The 22,777-nt window shown below is 31.7% G+C and overlaps 1 protein-coding gene and 1 pseudogene across 4 annotated transcripts in view; one reads left to right on the forward strand and one right to left on the reverse strand.

Moving 5' to 3' along the window:
- PCLO (piccolo presynaptic cytomatrix protein) overlaps nt 1–10,370 on the forward strand; it is a 382,570-nt gene extending 372,200 nt beyond the window's left edge. For all 3 annotated transcript variants that reach the window (XM_081079464.1, XM_081079465.1, XM_081079466.1), the window contains 3 exons: nt 7,304–7,438; nt 7,850–7,995; nt 10,024–10,370. In XM_081079464.1, coding sequence (XP_080935590.1) covers nt 7,304–7,438; nt 7,850–7,995; nt 10,024–10,164 — 422 coding nt within the window. In that variant the 3' untranslated portion in view covers nt 10,165–10,370. The remainder of the gene's footprint in view (nt 1–7,303; nt 7,439–7,849; nt 7,996–10,023) is intronic.
- LOC308510237 (small ribosomal subunit protein eS24-like) lies at nt 6,324–7,139 on the reverse strand (annotated as a pseudogene). The gene is made up of 2 exons: nt 7,093–7,139; nt 6,324–6,740 (listed from the first exon to the last, which is right to left on the reverse strand). The product of its transcript is annotated as a small ribosomal subunit protein eS24-like (transcript).
- Nucleotides 10,371–22,777: the final 12,407 nt, after the last annotated feature.

Here is a 22,777-nt window from a genome sequence, read left to right on the forward strand (position 1 = left end):
TAATTTTTCACTCTGTATTTTGTTCTCTATATCATCCTAAGCTTTTCTTTCCTCTTTGTCAATAATGTTGATTTCCATCTTATTTAATTTTTGTTCCGAAATGTTTCTAACTCATTAATAGTTTTAAAATGGGATTTTTTGCTTATTAGCTCTGAATCCCAAATTTTACCTCATTTATTGTTTTGTCATATTTTTGAACTATGCCTCTATATTCCTCATCCCTTCCTCTTCTTTCTATTCTTAAATTGTAGGCATGTGTCAAATTATAGGATAAATATCTTCTCTAGAGCAGGATTAATGATTATTATTTTATAAATAACCAAAGCATACGTTTCAGGACACCAAGAGCCCTGGAGACCAGTCAAAGCATGGTCTGCCCATTTACTCTCTATTCCAAACAAAATTACAAAACATCCTCATGTGTTCAGAGGCTCAAGCAGATCTGGAGCTGCTGCCCACTCTTCTGAAGACAGTGGACACAGAGGGTTTTGTCACCATCCATGCATTTGTTTCAAATGGAAAGGCATTCGGAACCTATGAAAGGACAGCCATGAATGATAGTGATGATTCACAATGAATGCATTTCTCCTTTGAACCTCCTCAGTGGGCATGTCCTTTTCTTTCTTTAGTAAAAATATTAAAGAAAAAACTGGAACAATCTTCAGATAAGAGAAACTTATCAAGAACATCACAAGTATTGTGTGCTCACCACTGAGAATCAGTTCTCCTTCCATCACCATATATTTGACCCTCTTTACCCTCATCTACCACCCCCCCTCCCTTACCCTCTGGTAACCACTAAACTGTTGTCTATCTATGAGATTTTTTTTCTTTATTTGTTTGTCTTGTTCCATTGTTGCTTTCAGTTTTATATCCCACATATGAGTGAGGACATATGTTTTTTTACTTTTTCTGTCTGACTTATTTTGCTTAGTATAATAATCTCAAGATCCATTCATGTTGTTGCAAAGGCATTATTTCATACTGTGAAGCATGTGAATTTAACCTTCCAAGAAAACATAGACAATGTGATGACTTGAGAATTTTAATTACCAAATTTTTAATTCCACCTTTCTTCTAAAGTGAGAAAATGGAAAACAACAGCAACAAATTTCATATGCTTAGCATGTTGGAATTTTAAGGCTTCTAAAAGAGGAATATAACCTATACAAGTGAATTTCTCCCAGAAAAAAGTGTACTGCTATTTCATTTTACCGTGCTCATTAGTGTTGATCAATTGTGTCCACAATTTCTATTGGCTCCAAATAGTGGGAGTGACTTTTCATTGACTCCCTCTGTATCATTGTTAGAATCGTCCTTTTTCCCTCCATCAGAGTTATGATTTGAGAGATGTAAGAGTAATTCTATTCACTTTTCTGTGGCTTTGGAGGAAAGAAATAGAACTGTTTTATAAATAGATTTGCCACCATGGTTGACTAGGTGTTGCTCTCTTTTGAGATATAATTAAATGGTTTTTGCCAGCATTTACTCCACCAAAATGAGGTTGTCTTATTTTGAGAAGATACTCTCAGCTTTGGAGTTTTCTCCTGCTTCATCCTGGAGGACCAAAAAATGGGGAGCCCTGGTTGTTTCTCCTGATTCCACCGAAAACCTCAGATTTCCCTAGTGCTAAGTCAAAACTGCCACTCGTAAGCATTTAGTGTGACTTTTCTGGGGTTGCCTACTTTCATTGTTCGTCCACTTTTCTGTGATGGGGATTTAATGACAATTCTCAAGGTTTTATCCACTCATCATTCTTTTCCTGGTAAGATTTTTTGACATGTGGTGTGGTCAGGAATGCTGCTAAGCTGTACCTTCCCAGAATTTTCCTTTCCATTTCTAGACACCACTTTAAGGATTTTCTGCCAGGAAACTGTAGACTACTTCTTGTTTGGTTGCTACCAGTTAACACTTTCCTTAATTTTACTTTTTTCCCCTGGTTTCTAGATATTAAGTAAAGGAGATTCTAAGATCTGTCCTAATTTCTCATTTTTATATTGAAGATTCTTTATATTCCTGTGAAGGTCTTTAAAACAAAAGAGATTGATTTGAATGTACTTGTTTATACTTATTTAAAATGATCAAGTAACCATAACTGGATACTCACTCACAGGTTCAAAGAAATATAATACATCATATATTCAGTTTCTGTCGAAAACATGTAAACAGAATATAAGTTGACAGTATTAACGATATGTTTATAACCCTAAAATGTTTATACCAAATCACTGAGAGGAAAGTAGTGTCATAGTTAAAGAGACCACATGTCATTCCTAAATAATAATATTGAAGCCCCATATCATTGACTAAATCCATCATTTTTTTTTCTATTTTCTTGCTACCATTGCAAGTACCAGAATTTTGATTCGTTCATTTTTTCTATTCTCTACTTTATTAATTTTAGTGTATATCTTTATAATTTCTTGTCTTTTTTTCTTTCTTTTGTTTTACTTTGTTGTCCTTTTTCCAGCTTTTGGAGTTGGTAATTTAAATGAATTGTATTTTTTAAATTTGTGTTAATAAGAGTGTTAATGCATATGCATTATCTTCTGATCATTGTTTTAAATGATTTTTTAAGGCTATTGATGTTCCTTTATCATTACTTTAATTCTCATAGGTTCTGATACATAGTATGTTCATTATCATTATTTTTCAGAACTTCTGCATTTTCTTATATTTTGCCCTTTACCCAAGAATTGTTTAATTGCAGGTTTGTGTGTGTGTGATCAGTGTTTGTAATAATTTCATTTTATAGATATCACCAATGCATTCTTTGTAATTCAATGCATGATCAACTTTGTGAATGTTCCACATATAGTTGAGAAAAAGATATATTATCTATTATCAAATAGGAGTGTTTAATATATATCCATGAGATCTGCTTTATTTATATTATGGTGTCTCAATATTCTCTGTCTACTTATTTTAGTGTACATGGTCTGTCTTGTACTACAAATTTTGTGTTAAAGTCTTTCATTATTCTACTTATTCTGTCTTACGTCTTCTACATCTTTACATCTTGTTTTGTAATTGTAGCCTTATTTAAGTTATGCATAGATATTCATAATTGTTGTATCCTCATTATGATTTATATACTTTTAGCTTTATAAAATGTTCTTCATTTTTATCTTGTTTATTGAATTTTGACCTGAATTCTATTGTCTGATAATTCTACTCTCTTATTGTTTCCATATGCCTGGCATGCTTGTAATTTATGTGTTTTTATCTATTTGAAACAAAACTAATTTTAACATAGAATTAAGCTTTGCTTTATGAGCCAATCTGAAAATCTTTTATTTTTTAAATTGGCTTGCTAAACCTATTCATGTTTATTAATATGATATGTTTGATTGCAATACAGCATTTTGTTTTATAATTATTGTGTATATTATATTATTATATTTATTTCTCTATTTGATGTCTTTAATTTTTCAAAAATTCCTTTTGTAATTAAGAAAGATTTGCATTTTTAAAATTATTTTCTTTTTATTTATACCTTTTATAATGCTTGCTCTTTTTAATTAACCATTTACTATCTGGTTCGTCAATTTTGAATGGTATCCTTTGTCACCTACCTATTACTTATACAAAAGTCAGTCATCTCATTCTACTTTCCCCTTTCTCTATCTTCTCCATAATTTATTTTTAGTTTCATCCTTTATAGTCTGTCAGAATATATAATACATGCTGTTCTTCCCCCCACCTATGTTCTCACTCTTATTTTATTCTGAGTTTTAAAATTAAATGTGTTAAATACTGACCATCAATTGTTTTGCTTAAGTTTCTTCATTTATCTCTTTGGATTGATAAAATGCATCCTCACATACATTTCTCATAGAGTTAATCTTTGTACAGAATTCCTGAGGTTTTTTATGCTTAAAACTATAGGCTTGATACTTGAAAGACAACTTAGCTGTGCATAAAATTCTTAATTGGCACTTTATTTTCTTGAGTTTCTTGAAACTAAAGCTAACATACAACTACTTGAAGTATCTATAATCATTGGCCACTGAATTATTATGATTTAACTATATCTAGAAGATTTGTATTTTAGTTTATGAAACAGAGAATGTACAACTTTGCTTATTTTTCAACTTTAGTATTAGGTTTTTGACAAAAGAAGAGCCTGGAGTGAGTTATGGTTTGATAAATATTTTTTCCACATGTCAGGATACAGTACATCTAGATATAAAAATCTAAATTAATTTAATAAAAAATTAATTAATAATCCAGGCAAGAAATACATCAAAGCAACCATATCCCAAAAATGTGATAAAATTAAATCAAAATAATTACATAACTATAATCTAATATTTTTACAATGTTGCACATTGTTACTTCTGTTACTTTAGTCTCTTCTCAAAGATTACTCAATTATATTCTATAAGAGTCATTTTCAAAGTGTGGTTGAGAAACCCTTGTGGGTTTCCAAGATTTAACTGTGTCCATAAGGTCAAAATTATTTTTAAAATATACTAAGACAGTATTTACCTTTCTGCTGTGTTGACATTTGCATTGATAATGCAAAAGCAATGGTGCAGGAAACTGCTGGTGATTTCACACAACTGAAGGCAATCATACCAAAGTGTACTAATAGTCACTGTATTTATTTTTTTACCACCATGCACTTACTGAAAGTAAAAATGTGGTTTCACTTCAGAATGTCTTTGATGAAGAAGACAAATTTATTGTTATTAAACCTGGACCCTTAAGTACAGGTCTTTCTAATTTTCTGTGTAATGAAATGGAAAATACACATAAATTACTTCTGCTGCATACTAAAATATGATGATTGACTTGAAGAAACATACTCGTGCAATATTTTAGTTGCAAGCTAAACTAGGCTTTTTTTGCAAGAAGTATCATTTTTATTTGAAAGAACAACTAATAAACTCTGCTTATTCTCAAAAATTAACAAAGTGAGTCCCTTAAAAAAAAAACAATTGACAATTGTCAATAATAAAATTCAGCTTTAAAGTAAAAACTGAATTTTGAAAAACTTTATTTGCCTCCCTGAGCTTGATAACTTCTCAATATTCAGACTTATTGAAGATATTGATAGTGATATTAACAAGTGTACTTTTAATATTATATGGAATGTGTTAACATTTTGAAGACCTACATGACTCAGTGAACTGGTATTTTCCAAAATGAACGATATATATAAATACATATATATCTGTGTGAGACTGGACTTTCTTCATATATTTTAACTAAAACATGTTAAATAGATTTACTATAGAAACAGGTATGAGAATCCAGCTGTCCTCTATTAAGCAAAACATTAATGAAATTTGAAAAAACATAAAACAGCAGTCTTCATTATTTTTTATTTTGGAAAATATGGATATTTTTATTATAACGTAGATACATAATTTTCATTTTAACTGAATTAATAAATACATATTTACATATATAATTTTATATTTTAATTAGAAATTTTAAATTTATAATATTGATAACTATAATCCACTCAAACAAAGTTCTTTGAGGACCCAACATTTTTTTAAAATCATAAAGAAGTCCAGAATCCAAAATGTTTGAGAACAAATGGTGACTTTCATATTTAAGGACTTTCAATAAATTCCTATTTCTCTAAAGGTAAAAAAACAAATTCTTAACATGGCACCAATTAACAATATGTTGTAATCACATGGACTTTTATTTAGTTCCTCAGTCCCTTGATGTTCACCTCTCTGAACATACTATTCCTTCTCTTTAAAGTATTCTTCCCAATCTAGTTCACCTATTTATTTATTTCTCATCCTCTGGTTTCAACTCAAGCAGCACTTCTTCAGTATCTCCTGAAACTATGCTCTTATACTTCATAACCTTTTCCCTTTTTCTAATTATGCATTTATTGATGAAAATATTGCATTAATGGATTTCTTTTCAATACATAGAAAAAACATAAAACTATTAAGCACGCATGTTTTCGCTCACCATTGTATCCATTCTTCCTAACAGAGTGCTTATCCCAGAGTAGGATGGCAAATAAAATAATTGTGGATGGATGCATATATAAGTTGATAGAGGAAAAGGTGAATCAATAAAGAATATGACCTAGCTTGAATAGTTTCTTTAATAATATAAAGATCCTAGATAAACATTAGAAAGAAATAATCCCATTCATTTAAATCACTCATTGTAGTTTTCCTTGTGCAATTTTATTGTACATGTTTTTGTTGGTTCTTTTTTTTTTCACATAAAAGTTCTTAGTTTATTAGTCCTCTTATGAAAAATCTGCTCACTCACCACAGATAAAGTCACTGATTAATCTTTACTCCTTCTGTCGTCCAATCTCAGCCTTACTGCTAGACTCTTCATGTCTTTTTGCCAGCACCAACATTGGCCTTTGCAGTCCCCCTAACTTTCTTCATTCTGTTCTTGAATTCCTTATGCTGTTTTCTTGAGGTCAATTTCTTTTCATACAGGCCATGTCTTGCAAGTCTATGCTTGGGTTCATTTTTCTTTGCGTAATCCAAGGGATCAAAAATCATGCCAAAACCAGTTGTCTTGCCACCACCGAAATGGGTTCTGAATCCAAATACAAAGATGGAAAAAACAAAGATGGTGTGGTTTTGTACATTGTGGCTAGTTTTTCCCGAATTTCTGTCTTAGGTACTGTTACCTTCCCAGGATGAAGGATGTCGATGACCATCTGTTTCCGTTAAAGTAGTCTATTGGTCACGAACTTCCTGGTACAGATAGTTACTGTGCCATCACGATGACAGCCGACCCTCAAGCAGCCAGGGAGGAAAAGAGCTGGTTATTTCTTTTACAAAAGAAATAGAAAGAAAATACAAATAACATAAAATGGCATTTAGTTGTATTAGCAAGTGTTCTTGAGCAAGCCTGAGCAATTATTGAGCAAATGACTTCTAATGAGCAATTATTGGCAAATGACTTCTTATATTTCATATGACTTATTAATTCCTATAAATTATTAAAATCCCATTATTTTTATGTATGTCTGTCTTTTCCATCTATTTCCTCTTTTGGTCTAAAAAAATCTACAATTGAGTAACACTTATCTACTTGCATTTCCTCCATACCTCTCTTTTTACTAGCTTATCATTATACTTTCCATACTTTGTTGTGAATATATGATTTATCAGTTTTCCCATGAGACCTCTCATTCCTTAAGGGCTTGGACCATATTATATTCATCTACGTATTTACAGGATGCAAAAAGGCGTTTAGAACCTGATAAATAATTAATGAATGTATGACTGAATTATTAAATTAAACATTTAACAAATGTCATTACATATTCCTTAACAGTTTTACTAAATTCTTCCAGTTAAAACTCAGGTAATGGGAGAAATCAAGATTGCATTGAAGAAGGAAATGAAGACGGACGGTGAACAACTAATAGTTGAAATTCTGCAATGCAGAAATATCACCTACAAATTTAAATCTCCAGATCACTTACCAGGTATATAATTTTATGATAATGAGCAATATAATATATCTAGGAATTCTTTAAGAATATGTTGTAAATATCTGGAAAATGCAAAGTAAAATCTGGACTGTTCAGACATATCTGAAAATGTGAAATAAGAATTAATTTCCTTTATATAAAACAAGTTGATATTTTACTAGTTTTTAGCTAGATTTTCTCAACACATAAACTTCATCATGTATTTATTATAGAACAGGAAAACAAATTTAAATTGCTAAGAAAATTGGTGTATCTTTTATACACTTTATGTTGTCTGAAACAAATTGCACATAATCTGCTGACTTTGTATAAATTGTAGGAGAGCTCTCAGTATACAATTATAATTCTTTCAATAGGACATTGTATGATTAATGGACACTTAACAAGCTGAATTCTTCTTTTCAGATTTGTACGTAAAAATATACGTGATGAACATCTCTACCCAAAAAAAGGTGATCAAGAAAAAAACAAGAGTGTGTAGACATGATCGAGAGCCTTCGTTTAATGAAACTTTTAGATTCAGCCTAAGTCCTGCAGGACATTCTCTTCAGGTATTTCTGTAGTACACAGTTACTATTTAAAATTTTTTATTCACACAGTATTCATTTTCCATTCAATTATTCAATATTTATAAACTGATCATATACTGTGGTACATTTTACAAGTTAATTAATTCTTAGAGGTATTTTCCCAAGGGCCCTTTAGAATTCCACAGCCCACTCACCTCATCCAATTAGCTACCAAGTCTTCTTTATTCTGTCAGTTTATTTTACACCGATTTATTTCCATGCTCAAAGCCACTAATCCTCTTTGGGTCCTCCTCTTTGTTACTCAAATCATTTCAGCACTACACCTAGCCTACATGCCATCAATGTCTTACCCTTTTAATTCATTTCATCATACTGATGGCAGAAGTATATTTTAAAAACACTGGCTAGGTTACATTAAAGCCCCTTAATGACTCATTATCCTGACTCATTCAGAGTCCTCTAAGGTGACTCCTAATTGTATTGATTTGTTTAATCTCATCTCCTTGTATACTTTCCACACACTATGCTTCAGTCACACCAGAATCTTTTCAAATTGGGTTAAGCTTCCAATCCTTTGCTCATGTTTTTCCTCCCCTTCAATACTCTTCTCCATCTCTCTTCATCCTCACAGTACTCCACATCTTTCAATGTCAACTCAGCCCTTTACTGATGAACCTAGATGTAATTTATCACATCATATTGATGTAACATTTTGCTTATCCCAACCTGTCTTGTACAATAATTTATATATGTTCCTGTCATTGCTTATATATGTACTATCAGATTCTCTAGGGCAATGCCTGATTTTCATTGCTTTTTGTTCCACAGACTAATACAATGTTTGTACATAGTATGTCTTCAGTAGACTTAGAAATAAAGAATGAAAGAGGAAAAGGAGGTGAAAGGAAAGACTTGAAAAATATGGGAAGAGAAGACCATAGTACTGGCACTTAAAATAAAGGCCTGCACTAGAGACAAATATAAGAGATGTTAACAAAGAAAAATGAGAGATAATTACAAAGCAGAAACTGCATTGAGAGGATTAACTTACATTAGTGTGGAAGAGAATAAAAAAATGTTAAAGGAGACTTTGCAGTCTGTGTGAACATGTGTCATTCACAGCGATTAACTAGTTAGATAAGTGACTGAGAGGGAGAAAGATCGAGTTTTCTGTAATGTGATAAATTTGAGTAGAAGGCAGGATCCAAGTGAAAATATACAATGCCATTTGAAATCCCTAAACCAGATTCCAAAAGAGATAGTTATAACTAGAAATGTTGATTTTTGAAGTCAGAAACATAAAAGTAAAATTTCAGCCAGGAGTAAAGAATATTTTCTGAAGAAGTTCTGAAATGAAAGATGGAGGGAGGGAGTGACGGACGGAGGGTGAGAAAGAGAGAGAGAGAGAGAGAGAGAGAGAGAGAATTTCCAAGGATTAATGAATGGTTAACTACACCTAATGTTCTCTACCTTTCTTTCAACTCATTTCTAAAAGAAAAGAAAAAAAAATCTTAAGTCTAAGATCCTACGGAATTTCAATTTTAAGTCTCACATATGACAAGAAACCACTTTGGAAGTCCATACTCTAGTAAAATCACCAGTAAATTAAATGCAAAATAAGATCAATGTATCAATGTATCAATATAGTTGTTCTATGTGCCTTGTGAACTTATTTATTTACTCAACACTCAAATAATTTTGTATTTTAGTTAATATTGCATAAACTAGTAAAACTGTCCCTAGCAAAATTCTTTTGTAAAACATTCCACCAGTTTAAGCATAGTTGTTAGAACTAGCTAGGAATACATGTCTTATCTAGAATTATATCCTTCAGGATGTGTCTTTTCCTTTTGGAAATGTTTGTGTGAATTAATTAATATGCAAAACTTTTGAGGACATCCTTATTATTAGTTCGCTAACAAGTATGCCTGCTACTTCCTCTCACCCTTACCCTTTCTTGTTTGTGTTATTTCTTGGATGATCAATTGTCCTTAAAAGAATTTGAAAAAAATATACACATGTATACACAATTTTGGCTCTTTTTTCTAGATTTTACTTTTCTCCAATGGAGGGAAGTTTATGAAAAAGACCTTGATTGGTGAAGCCTGTATCTGGCTTGACAAAGTGGATCTCAGGAAAAGAATAGTCAACTGGCACAAACTTTTGGTCAGTCCTACTCAAACCCATTGAAGAAATGTGTCTGCTCATTGTATAGAAACTGCTGTAAATAATCTCAAACCAAGACTATAGTTGGATAGTATTGTACTAAGCTATGTTTTCAGTGGTAAACATGAGAAGAGGAAAAACAGGCAAAAACATACTTAAAGACTTGTAAATGTATTATTGTGGAACACAGGAAGAAACTCAAATGAGAAAATTCATATATCTAAGATCAGAAAAAAAAAAAAAAAGGAACCCTGAAACCTTGGACTTCTTGCTGCTGTCAAGAAAAGCATTGAGAAAAATTTTAATTACTTAGTGCAAAAATCTTTGAGCAGAGTTGTAGAGCTAAAGATAGACGCTCAAAGATTAATATAGTTTCTAATGCAGACAAAGGTAATCCTTTGTGCAGGTAATCCTTTCAAAGGTTGAAAGGAAAGAACCGATGTAACAAATCTGTTTTCAAAAGTCCAAAAATCTTTCTTCGTCATCTTATCCTCTCAAACAACTTACTGTTTTGAGATTTCGACACGTACAGTATGTGTCCAAGAATAGAAGTAAAGTAGTTGTGGTTACAGGGAAAAGGGAACTGAAGATTTAGAAATCATGGCTTTTAGACCATATTGTACAGGTTTTCTCAGTGTCTAAATATTACAAGGGTGAACACCACTAATTTTGGAATCCATGTTGTAAAAGCACATTTATACAATTTGAAATAATGTGGAGTGAAGATAAAACTAAGTAGAAATAGAATTACATTTATCTACAAATAAAGCCATGACTGGCTAACAAAAAAACACAAACAAACAAAAATTGCCCCACAGCATATTGGAACCTTGGTTGAAAAAAATCAAATTCTCCATGACTTACTCTTAAACCAAGATATTTTCAATCTACATACCAAAGGACATAGACTAAATTGGTATGTTCTAGAAAGCATGACAACTTGTTCTTTGTAGAATTTCAAATGAATGTATTATCCCACATATTTCCTTTCTCTTGAGTGATGTATTGACAGAGAAAATTTCTTCTGGCAAACAAATTCTATTAATCTGTCACATGGATTAATTAAAATGGTGTTATTTCCTGCTCTTCCATTATTTTTTTTTCCTTAACGCATTAATTAATTGTATAATGAAAACCCTGACACCTGAGTCAAGTTTGCTCTGGTGCTCCATTTTCCCCCTTTAGTGACAAGATCATGGTGATCAAGTGCATCCATGTTGGGAAAATAGGTGAAAAGTCAACATTATATAGAAGTTACAACATAATTTGAGCTATTTTAATAGTGTAAAACAAAAGGACCAGTATCTAAGTCATTACACTAATGCATCCTCTTCTCCATGAACCAACAACGTTAATACGAGACGTGACATGGAGTTGCAGGAAACACACTCAGCTGGGTATAAAAGCCTGGCTTTGGGTCTTGGTTCTGCCACTGACTGTGTCACCTTGCACATGTCACTGAAACTCATTTTCCCCCATGTTCTTCTTTGTAAGATAAAAATAATTATATATTCCTAGCCTTCCTAATGGGATGTTGGGATGATCAAATTAAGTGGTTTACGATAGAAAATTAAAGCACATTTCCAGGTATACTTTTACACACATAAGTGAGAAATAATTATTGTGCAGCTTTTTGTTTTTCAAAGTTTATAAGCAAAAAGCATCCTCCAAACCAATGGCACACATTGACATGAATAAATTCAGTATATTAACTCCAAAACTATTTTTTTCTTTAAAATATAAATTTTTATTTAATCTGAAAAAGATGAAGAATTAGTATAAATGATTTGTAAATTGTGTTATTACATATAAATGAAATGAATCGTACTGATCTAATCTTATTCCCATATTCTAACCAAAATTAATTAAATTGCATTCTGAGTTTAAAAGCCACTTCCCTATTCAAGGGTGAGTTTTTAGTGAGTTTAGAGAAATTATCTTCAAATATACTATATTTGTTGGATTTTGAATTTTCTAATTTTTAAAGAAAAAACATACTTTAAATTTGAGAGGAATTGATTAAATGTAAATCATTAAAATAAAATATTTTAAAATTAATCTCAGGTTACATATCTTTATTATATTCATTAAAATATACAAATTAACTCTTCCCCAATCTAAGAAAGTTAACAGTCATGTATTCTTCCCTCTATTTTTTACCTTTCCTTCCCTGATAATGCAGTATCGTTTACCACTGACATTTCTTTAAAATGAGCATGCAGGGAGGGGATCACTAAAGATTTGATAGTGTTAGGATTTTGTTTTTAAAGACAACTAGATCTGTCACTGGTTGTCATGGATATTTCCAGCAGAAGTTAGCACTTTAGGAAGCTTATAATCATCACTCATAAGCAGGGAAGAAAAGGGTTTAGAAGATCTCCTTCTCACATAAAAAGGCTCTGCTATTTTCCCTTATAAAGGAAACTCTGGCTCACCTTAGGTCCTCTTCTGCAGCCACTTATATTCAGAGGTATGCGTGAGAAATTGTATGCCCAGTTAGTTTACTTCATTCTATTTGCAATTTCTTTTAAAATAATACAAATGGAGGTGCCACCCAAACACAAATCATCCCTTTGTAGCTATTTCACCTAACAGAGTAGTAGTCTTCCCATTATTGGTGACCCTCTGTTCTAAGGAACGGATGATGAGGCCAGGTCAATCAAGAGCGTTAACAACAGGGCTTCATTTTGTGCACCAGCATCCCCCTTCAGAAAGCATAAGATCCTGCCAAAGTGTGCCAAGTGTGCAGCTAACCAAACTCCTAGGTTGTGCTGGAATTATTCTATGCAACACTGATCCTTATACGAATGCACTTCTTCTGAATGATGTCGATTATCCTTCTTACAACAAGTGTTGCTTTTTTAATGGCAAATAGGGCTCTTGGTGTTTTTTACTTTTTTTGTATATATCACAGCACCTAATTTTTCACTTTTTATTTTATTTTTATTTTACTGGCTTTAGCTTTTTTTAATCCTAATAGTGACAAAGTTTGTAATTTCTAAGTAACATGTGATTTGTCCAGTTACATCACTTACAGCTTGAAAAGCATATTAATTTTTTCCAGTTTCATTTAGTCATCAAAGACTGAAAATTGCTTCTTGGATTAAAATTTGGTCCTGAAAACACTTTTAGCTGTAGAAGCAAAAGCACAGAGTGAATTTTTACAAAAAACAGGGATTTACAGATGGTCATCACAGACATAGATAACACTAGTTGTAAGAAGTTTGTGTTTTCCCTGTTTTTGTTTAAGATTAAGGAGATTTTTGGTGACTCTAAACTCTTTATTTATGATTTCAGTTTAAAAGAATGGTATCCAAGACTAAGGGGCAGTGATTGTCTTTGCTCCTTAATGTTGCCCATATTGTAATTAGTCACACTAATAAATGCAAATTTTTAGCATATCAGTGGAATTAATTTTGTGGATCACACTCATTGAAATAGTCATATTGTGGGACTATTATGGCTGGTAACCAGCTGATATTGATTCTTATTATAGGAACGGTTGTGATGATAGTGGTGATAGCAGTAATGACACTAGGTTGGTGGTGATGTGAAATAAATTAAAATTTAGCAAATATACTATATTGTGCCCAATTTATTAGAAATTATTTCATCAATGTTTTATTTCATTAAGATATCATAAAGATGTTTATAGTATTTTTTTACTTTATTATTTAAATCATAACTAACAATATTTTTAAAAACTTATTTTCATTGCTGCAATGTCTAATATTCCAAAAGCAGCTGACTACAACTATATATGTTTATAACTCTAAGTGTGACAGAGTGATTTTCCCTCTTTTTGAGCTTGAGATGGAAGTGAAAGAAAGCTCAAAGAATAATTATGAGCTGTCTCTTTAATAATTACTTGCCTTTGATGTAATACAAGAATGAATGAGTGAAATAGATTTTCTCATTGAATATGACACATTGATGTTTTCTGTACGTTCCATGTTGTTGTTATTTATAATACCTATTAAATGAAAATCATTTAATCAAATGGTTCCTTATCTTGATAGGTAGATTGAGAGCATTTTCTTAACCGGTTACCCTGTATATAACGATACATTTGGTAAAATAGACAAAGTTGAATTATTAATTTCATTTGGCATTCAGCATGTGAATATTGTTTGATTGTGTCTATGTATCTGTTGGTGATGTGACCAGGTGCTCCTACTACCGATTAATGTGTGTGCTGATATCCTAACAAAAACACATCTGATGTTAAAGGGAAAAAAAAAATCTTGTCTAAAAAAAAAAAAAAAAACTAATAAAATTGATTTCAAAATAAAAACTTAAGTACTTGGAGATATGTCTTGTTTCTAACTATACGTTGCATGCCGTGTTGGTGATTTGCTAATATATTTTTGTTTCCTGTTCTACCCAAATCTCTCTGGAAAATCTAATGAACAAATACAAATTCTTGGGCTAAAGGTTGAATAAATTGAACTGAAATACATGAGAATTGTATTTAAAAATGCTTGTAAATCTGTCTTGAGTTTTACTCTATGTAAAAATATGTCTTGGTTTTGTGGTTATATACAAGATGTATCTTGATAACTTATGCAAATTGTGCTGTTTAAAGGCTGCTGCCTCAGCCTTACTAATAAATATTGGAAATATCAACTTTGACTCCTTGTGTTTATCAACTTGATAATTTGATATTTAATATAGAAATAGAACTATTTGGAACATTTTCTGTGAAAATTATATCCTAAATGCATTCACTGACCCAGTTTAAAAAGCATATTTTAAAAACAGCAGATATACAGAAATAATGAAACAAATGTAACCACAACCCAGATGAAGAAATTAAACTCAGTCCACTATCTCAGAAGACCTCTATTTAATCCATTCTTATTACAACTCCCTTCCGGCCCCTTAATGTAACCACTATCATTATATTTATAATTATTTCCTGGTTTGTCACTGATATCTGTCTAATAAATATTAGTGTAGTTTTTCTGTCTTATTTTGAATATGCTTTCTAAGCTTTTTCTAATCTATATATTTTCCTCCCACCTGTTCCTTTTCAGTGAAGCTTAGTTTTTGAAGAATCGTGGTATTTCTACCTGTGGGATTCCTCAAACTCTGTATTTTGCTGATCGCATACTCAGAGTGTAGTTATCATGTTCCTCTGCCTGTATATTGCCTGTAACTTGATCTTTTGCTCTACAGATTGGACCTGATTCATATTCAATCTTGTCACAGGTTGCATTCTTCCATTAGAAGGCACATAATGTCTGGATGTCTGTCATTTTGTTCTGTTTACAGCCAATGGTGTTCAATGCCTACAATAGATCCATTAATTAACTAGATGTTACAAAATGGGGATATTCTAACTCAGTCATCATTTCTTCTTGGAATACGTTAAAAAAAAATAAACTTCCCCTCAACCAATATGTGATTAGCCAATAGTATAGTTTTTATAGGAAACTTAGGATAAAGGCAGACAAAGATGGACAATTCTATCTATTTTTTGAAATAATAAATGGTTCCCTATCATCCTCCAAAGATGACCAATTAATTTTTGTTTTAATTTTTTTGTATCATTGTGAACTCAAGGATTGAACAAATTTGATAGGTTGAAGCTATTGTTCTTATTAATGCTCAAATTTACCAGTTTTGGCCGGTGGGAACATCTTTGTGTAGTCTTGCATGTTTCTTAAATTCTTTGATTCTTTTTTTTTTTTTTTTTTTTTTTATGGCAAGGAAGTTATATATCATTTCTTTAACCTTAAAATAGTAGAAGAGATCTATTTAACTTGAATTTTTACTTTTATATTTCTCTCTATTTATCTCTATAAAACAATTAAATTTAAGAATGCATTGACACTGATTGATCAACTTTTATCTAATATGTTATTGCTTCTCAGCCTTTTGGCTAAGATCAAGAGTAGAATCAAATAAAGTATCTAATATGCCTATGGTAAACTTTTAAGATCATTCTTAGGTGAAGTATTTTTTGAAGATAATGCCAGATCTAAAAGGTTGAAATTAGAGAAATGATTAATGAGTTTGCTTTTTGACTATTATCTAGGCATTTAAGAGCTGAAAATGCCACACAACTGCAGTTTAAATTTTTTGTAGGGAATTGAATCAAAATAGTTTTCCATTAAAAAGTAATCATAAAATTATAATGGCAAAAATGTTGAGTTTTTTTCTATCTGTTTAACTGACAACTCCAAACACATTTTTATTTTTAATTTAATTTTTAACTTTAATTTTTATTATAAATTTATTATTTGTGAAAAATTAAGAAATATTTTCTATGGATTATTTAATTAAAAAGTGACCTTCCAACAATTTGATTCTTTGAAAAAGTCAATAAAATTAACAAAGTTGTGACAATCAAACAAGAAAGAAGTTCAAGTAACTCCTATCAAATATGAGAAATTAACATAGATGCCAAAATCCAAAACCAAAACTTGACAATCCCAATCTAGCAATTTATAAAAATAATAAGAATCATCACCATGTTAAATTATCCCAGTTACACATTATTTCAATGTCGGAAAACAAATTAATGAAATCCAGAACTTTAATATATTGAAGTATAAAAAAAATCATAAGTTGGGAAAAATTTGATAAAATTCAAAATCTATTCATAACAAAAACTTTATACTAGCACACTTGGAATGGAAGAGTATTTCTTTTTTTAAATCTGATGAATTTTATTTAACAAAAGAAAAACAAAAAACTTGTTGGTAAAAGGATTGAAAGCTTTTCTTTTGAGACCAAAACAAGGCAAGTATGCCTATTATCCCCATTCTTTTCAATACCTTTTCCATAGTTTCCAGCCATGTGTCAAGGCAAGAAAAAAAAAATACAAATAAAGGAGTAAGAAGGGGAAGAGAAGAAAATAGCTATAATTGTTTTTAGATTATATGTCTTTGTGCATAGAAAATCAATCACAACCAACAATTTGCTTTAGACAATATAAGAGAATGTGTCAAGTTTACTATTATAGAAACTACACAGAGAAAAATTCCTTCTCTGAATCAGAACAAGTAACAGAAAATTAACATTTCAAGACATGATTTGTACTAGCATCCAAATCGTGAAATGGCTAGGAATAAATTAACCAAGAAGATACAAAGAAAATGTACAAAGAAAATAATAAAATTTTATGAAGATACTACATGACTTAACTGCAATCTTTATTGATTGAAAAATTGTATATTGTAGTGATAGTTAATCTTTCCAAATTATGAATCCCTCGATTCAATACAGTTATTTTTAATGTATGTGGAGTATAATAAACTGATTATAAAATTTATGTTAAAGTTCAAAGGGCCAAAATAGCATACCTGAAAAGGAAGAACAAGATATAAGAATATTTCCTTACACATATTAATAGTTACTATAAAGGTACAGAAATTAAGAGTACAGATGTAGAATAGATAAATTGATCAATGGGACAAAATAATGAGACCAGCAGATTCACACATGAATGGACACTTAACATATAACATAGGAGATAAAGTAGATCTGCAAAAGAAAAGCACGAAGTTTCCATTAAGTAACATGGGTCAATTGGGTAACCACTTGAAAAAATATGATATTGGACCCTGTTTCACACAATTTGCAAAGATAAATTCCATATAATTTAAGACCTACATGTGAAAGAGAAATTTATAAAACATGTAGAGGATAGTGTAGGAAAACTGCTTCATAAACTTGGTGGAGGAAAAGATTTCTTGAACAAGACATACTCACCAAAAATAAAAACTGGTAAATTTAACTACATAAAAATAAAGAATTCTCTTCTCAGACACCATAAAGAAGTTGGTAAGCAAAGCAAAAAAAAAAAATAAACACAAAGAAACAAAAAAACCATTTTGCTACATAAAACAAACAAACAAACAAAAGAACTAGTGTAAAAAATACATAACACAAATCAGATGAAAAAGAAAAGCAATGTAATGGAAATATAGGAAAAAATACTTGAACGGATACTTTAGATGAGAAGAAATCCAAATGGTTAATAAACATGTAAACAGATGCTCAACCTCATTGGTTTTCAGAGTAATTCTAGTTTAAAGTGATATATAATATGCACATAGATAAGAAATGAATTCCCATGTAAATATCAATTGATGTAAGTGTAAATTGATACAACCATTTTATAAATAGTTTGAAATTACCTTGTCTTGTTGAAAATTTCCATACCTTGCAACTCAATAATTCCACTCCTAGATACAGGCATCAGAAACACTGTTGAAACATGTAGACTAGGAGACATTTTTAAGTATCCTGGGTGGTTGTTTAGCAGTACACACTGGTACAATGTACCAGAGAAACTCCTTTCTGGTTGGTCAAGTTTCCATTTGCTGAAAGTTGTGATTGGTATATGACCTTACTATACACATCATTAAGTATATTAAATATCATTCTTGCAGATAGATTTATAGCAGTATCATTATAGTCCCAAAGTCAAAACAATCCAAAATTTGTCAAAGGGTAAATATTTTGTAGTATAGTAATGCAACAAAATAATATAAGACAAAAAAAAGCAAAATAAAAAAAAACCCAAAGCTATACATATCAATATGAGTGAATTTCACAAATACATGGAGAAAAAGTAACATGCCACAAAAAAATACAGTGTGATTCTAATAACTATAAAAAAAATTAAAGGAGTGATTATCACAAAAGAAAGGATAGATTACCTCACGGAGGAATAAAGCAGATGTGATTGGGGTATAGTATTTAGGGGGTTCTAAGATACTGGCAACATCCTATTTCTTAATCTGCATCATAATTATATGGATATATATAATAATTATTATTTAAACCATACACTCTTCTATTGTTTTGTATTGATCTCAGTCTATCGTTAATCAATGTTATGGCTAGACCGGCCATTGTGGTTCTTATTATTCCAAGATACCCTTCAGCAATGACCATCGGGAAACTGAAAAGATATGTGTTTATTGCTTGCAAGACCTGGAAATGATGCAGCACACCTGTAGCCACATAGCGTGGTCCCAGGTAAAGAGAGAGAGTGCATGGGCCTGGGGTTTTCTGCTTTCACTAGGGTTGAGCTTGGGGGCCTAGGGTTTCACTGGCTCACTCGTTATCGGTGAATTAAAACATAAGAGCAGAAATTTAAAGGTGGGAAGAGAAAACAAACAAGTAGCCCCAAAAGCTAGATCTCTAAAACAAAAGGGCCTCCGTGTGGGGAGGAGGCTTGTCTCTTTAGCTGTGGCTGGCGCTGTGTTTATTTAAGATAGCGGACTTTGAAGTGGGTGCCTCCACCATCAAATTTAAATCAGGTATTTGCATTAGAAGAAGGAAAAAAAAAAGGTCAGAGCTGACACTACATCTATATATTATACTCACAATTTAAAGAGCAAGATTAGGTACTGGTTAACTGCAAGTAAACTTTTTTGAGAAAGAGATTGAAGCTGTGTTTGGCAAAACAAAGTTAATTTTAACTTGGGTAGGCTGTTTCAATAGAATGATGGGGACTGAAATCAGTTTAAACAAATGAACTCAGCAAGTATTTGATTATTTTTAGACATTTGGATTGTATAATATCAAGGTCAGACTGGAAACCGTTGGGCAGAAACTGACACTTCAATCCACAGGTGGGATTTCTTCTTCATTTTGAAACCTAAGCTTTTGAAAGGGTTTTAAAGGCTTTCATCTGATGAGATCAGGCATGCCCATCCAGATTATTGAGGATAATCACCTTATTTAAAGTCAGCTGATTAGAGATGTTAAGCATCTCTACAAAATGCAGGCATACCCTGTGTTATTGCCCTTCACTTTATTATGCTTGGCACTTGTGCTTTTTTTACACATTGAAGGCAAGATCCTCCACCAGCAAGATTACAACTCACTGTATGGCAGTGGTCTGGAACCTAACCTGCAATCTCTCTGAAGTGTGCCTGTACCATCACAACAATGTACCTTCAGTAGTGTTTGAGTGAGTAACGGGGGACTACTGCCTTGTCAAGTTCACACTTAAAACTTACCATAATGGATATAAAGGAGAAACATAAAGACTTTTGTTGGTTGGTTGGTTGGCTGATTGGTTGGCTGGTTCGGTTTGGTTTGGTTTGGTTTTTAACATGAGAAAGGACTTAATAAATTGCAAAGTCAATGGGAGGAACATATTTGACAGGGACTGATTTTTCTATACTCCCTCTATATAGAGAGAAGAGCAGATAAATAAATTTTACTGCACAATATGAAAAGATGGAATCTAAATACTAGTTCAACAACTCCTCTTTAAGAGAAGAAAGACAAAATTCTCTAATGGTCAGCTGCCAGGTCTGACTACACATGAGAATCATCTGAAGAGCTTTGAAACTATAGATACCCAAACTCCAACCCAGATCATTTAACTCATAATCTGGTTATTGGGCTCAGGCATAAATGTATTTTTAAGGCTCCCCAGATGCTGTCAAGGTGCAGCCAAAGTATAAAACTACTACCCTAATAAAACAAAAAAAAGAAAATGAGGCGATTAGTATAGATATAGATAGATAGTAAGTATGATATGAGGAGGTTAAGAGAGTTTCATTCTAATGGCTATGATTTTCTGAGTAAGACATGAAGTCATCTATTTAAAGTAAAGAGGGAATAAGAATTAGATATTTGAAGAGAGTAGAGGAGCTTTAAAATAGTCCTGAAATGAGTGGGATAACAAATAGGCAGGAAGAGAAGGATGCTGTACCATAATGAAGACCCTTTTGAGCTTAGTGACAACACATAGTGACACTAATCTGCATTATCATACGATTTTCCCCAGCCTTGACTTGGTTTGTAAGTAAGAGCAGAGAACGAAACTGGTTAATTTTAATTAGATTGAGCTTTATCAGATAGATTAAAAAACAAACAAACAGATATGCAAGGCAGTTCAGGTGTCAGGACAAATTGACTTTAAATTGCTGAACTACAGAAAGTGTAATTGTTAAAAATGAATGTAAAAAGGGTAAATACTGATGGACTGGGAAAAAGAAACACACAAAAAATTAAATAAAGAGATGGAATAATTAATTCCTTCTGGGCCAATCGGGAAAGTTTGGGGACTATGAGTGAAGTCTGAAAAGGAGATTAGGGTTTACCAGTTGAACCAAAAGAAAACGAGTTAAGGCTAAGAAATACTGCAAACAAGTAAAGTGTTGTGAAAAAAAAAAGTTGTTTATTTCAGAAATGCTAAGAAACTCTATTTCCCAAGCATAGTTTAAAATGGTAAAGAAGAGCTGAAAAGAGAGATTTTTTATAATGTTTCAGATTGTATAAACTGCCAAAAATTCTGATTTTTAAGAATAATGATATAATTATAAATTATTATTCAGAAAGGGCAGTATCTGAGTCCATGTTTTATTTATCAATTAAAAATTTGCAAGTAAAATATTTCTAGACATTTCATAATCTCTGTATTTCAGGTCATGTTTCAAAAATAGTAAGATTACCATTTTCTTCAATATACACAGAATTGCATTTAAAAGTTTAAAAGGGATGGCTGAACTAGAGACAATAACTGATAATTAGCAGAACTGACCAATTTTCTTTCATTCCCTGTGTAATACTTTAACATTCCCTGTGTAATACTTTAAGCGCATACTGAACTCCAGATGATCAGATGACATTTCTGCTTTCAATGAAGGAAAGTTTCTGTTGTGGGGGCCAGCCGTATTTTGTTGAGCTAGAGAATTTACTTAATTTTATGCTCTAACTGTGAAATTTAAGGAATTATTGTCAATTGATTAGAGCCTTTGAATCATTCAAAAAGTCCCTTAAAAAGGACTACTCATCTATAGTGCTATACACATTTAAAAGAAAGTAATATACTATTGAATTATTTTCTTTTCATAGTATAATAGTTAAGACTTGCAGGCTAAATGAATTATAGCTGCCTCGGATATTTAACTCAGTTATGCCTCATTCAGGCATAAACTCTTATTCAAGTAAGTTTATAAACTCTTACTTGGATTTCCACAGCATCACCTCAATGTCCTTCCTGCATCCTCCCTTTCAAATGCATTCTCCGCACAGTCTCCTGTGACCTATCTGAAATACATATATGACCTTGACATGTCCCTGCTTAAAACTTCTCAATGGATCCCATTACCAAAATCATACCAAGAAACTGGACAACATTCTTGACACCTTTTCTCTTTCACGCTCCACTTCAAATTCAAGTCATTAAAAAAATCATCCTTTGATTTTTCTAATATTCTCTCACACTTGCACTGTTGCAAATGTTTCCTGACAAGTTCCCCACTTGCACTGCAGAACCACCAGTGCCAGATGAATAAATTCTAGGGATCTGATGTACAATATAATTCTTACAGTTAATATACTGTATTGTGCCTTAAGGGGGTAAATCTCATTTTTTTAACTGCTTATTTTTAAATTTGTTTTAGGTTTTCAACAATATTGGTAATGTTTTATTTCATCTCAGTGGTGGATACACAGGTGGTCTTTTTTTGACATTCAATATTGTTTTATATTAATTTTCGATGTACAGCATAGTAGTTAGACAGTTATAAAATTTAAGAAAAAAATCCCTCTGACATCTAGTACCCACCTGGCACTATACACAGTTATATTATACATATTATTGACTATATTCCCTATGCTTTACTTCACTTCCCCATGAATAATTTGTAACTACCAA

Source organism: Rhinolophus hipposideros (assembly GCF_964194185.1).
Source record: "Rhinolophus hipposideros genome assembly, chromosome: 18".
Lineage (NCBI taxonomy): Eukaryota > Metazoa > Chordata > Mammalia > Chiroptera > Rhinolophidae > Rhinolophus > Rhinolophus hipposideros.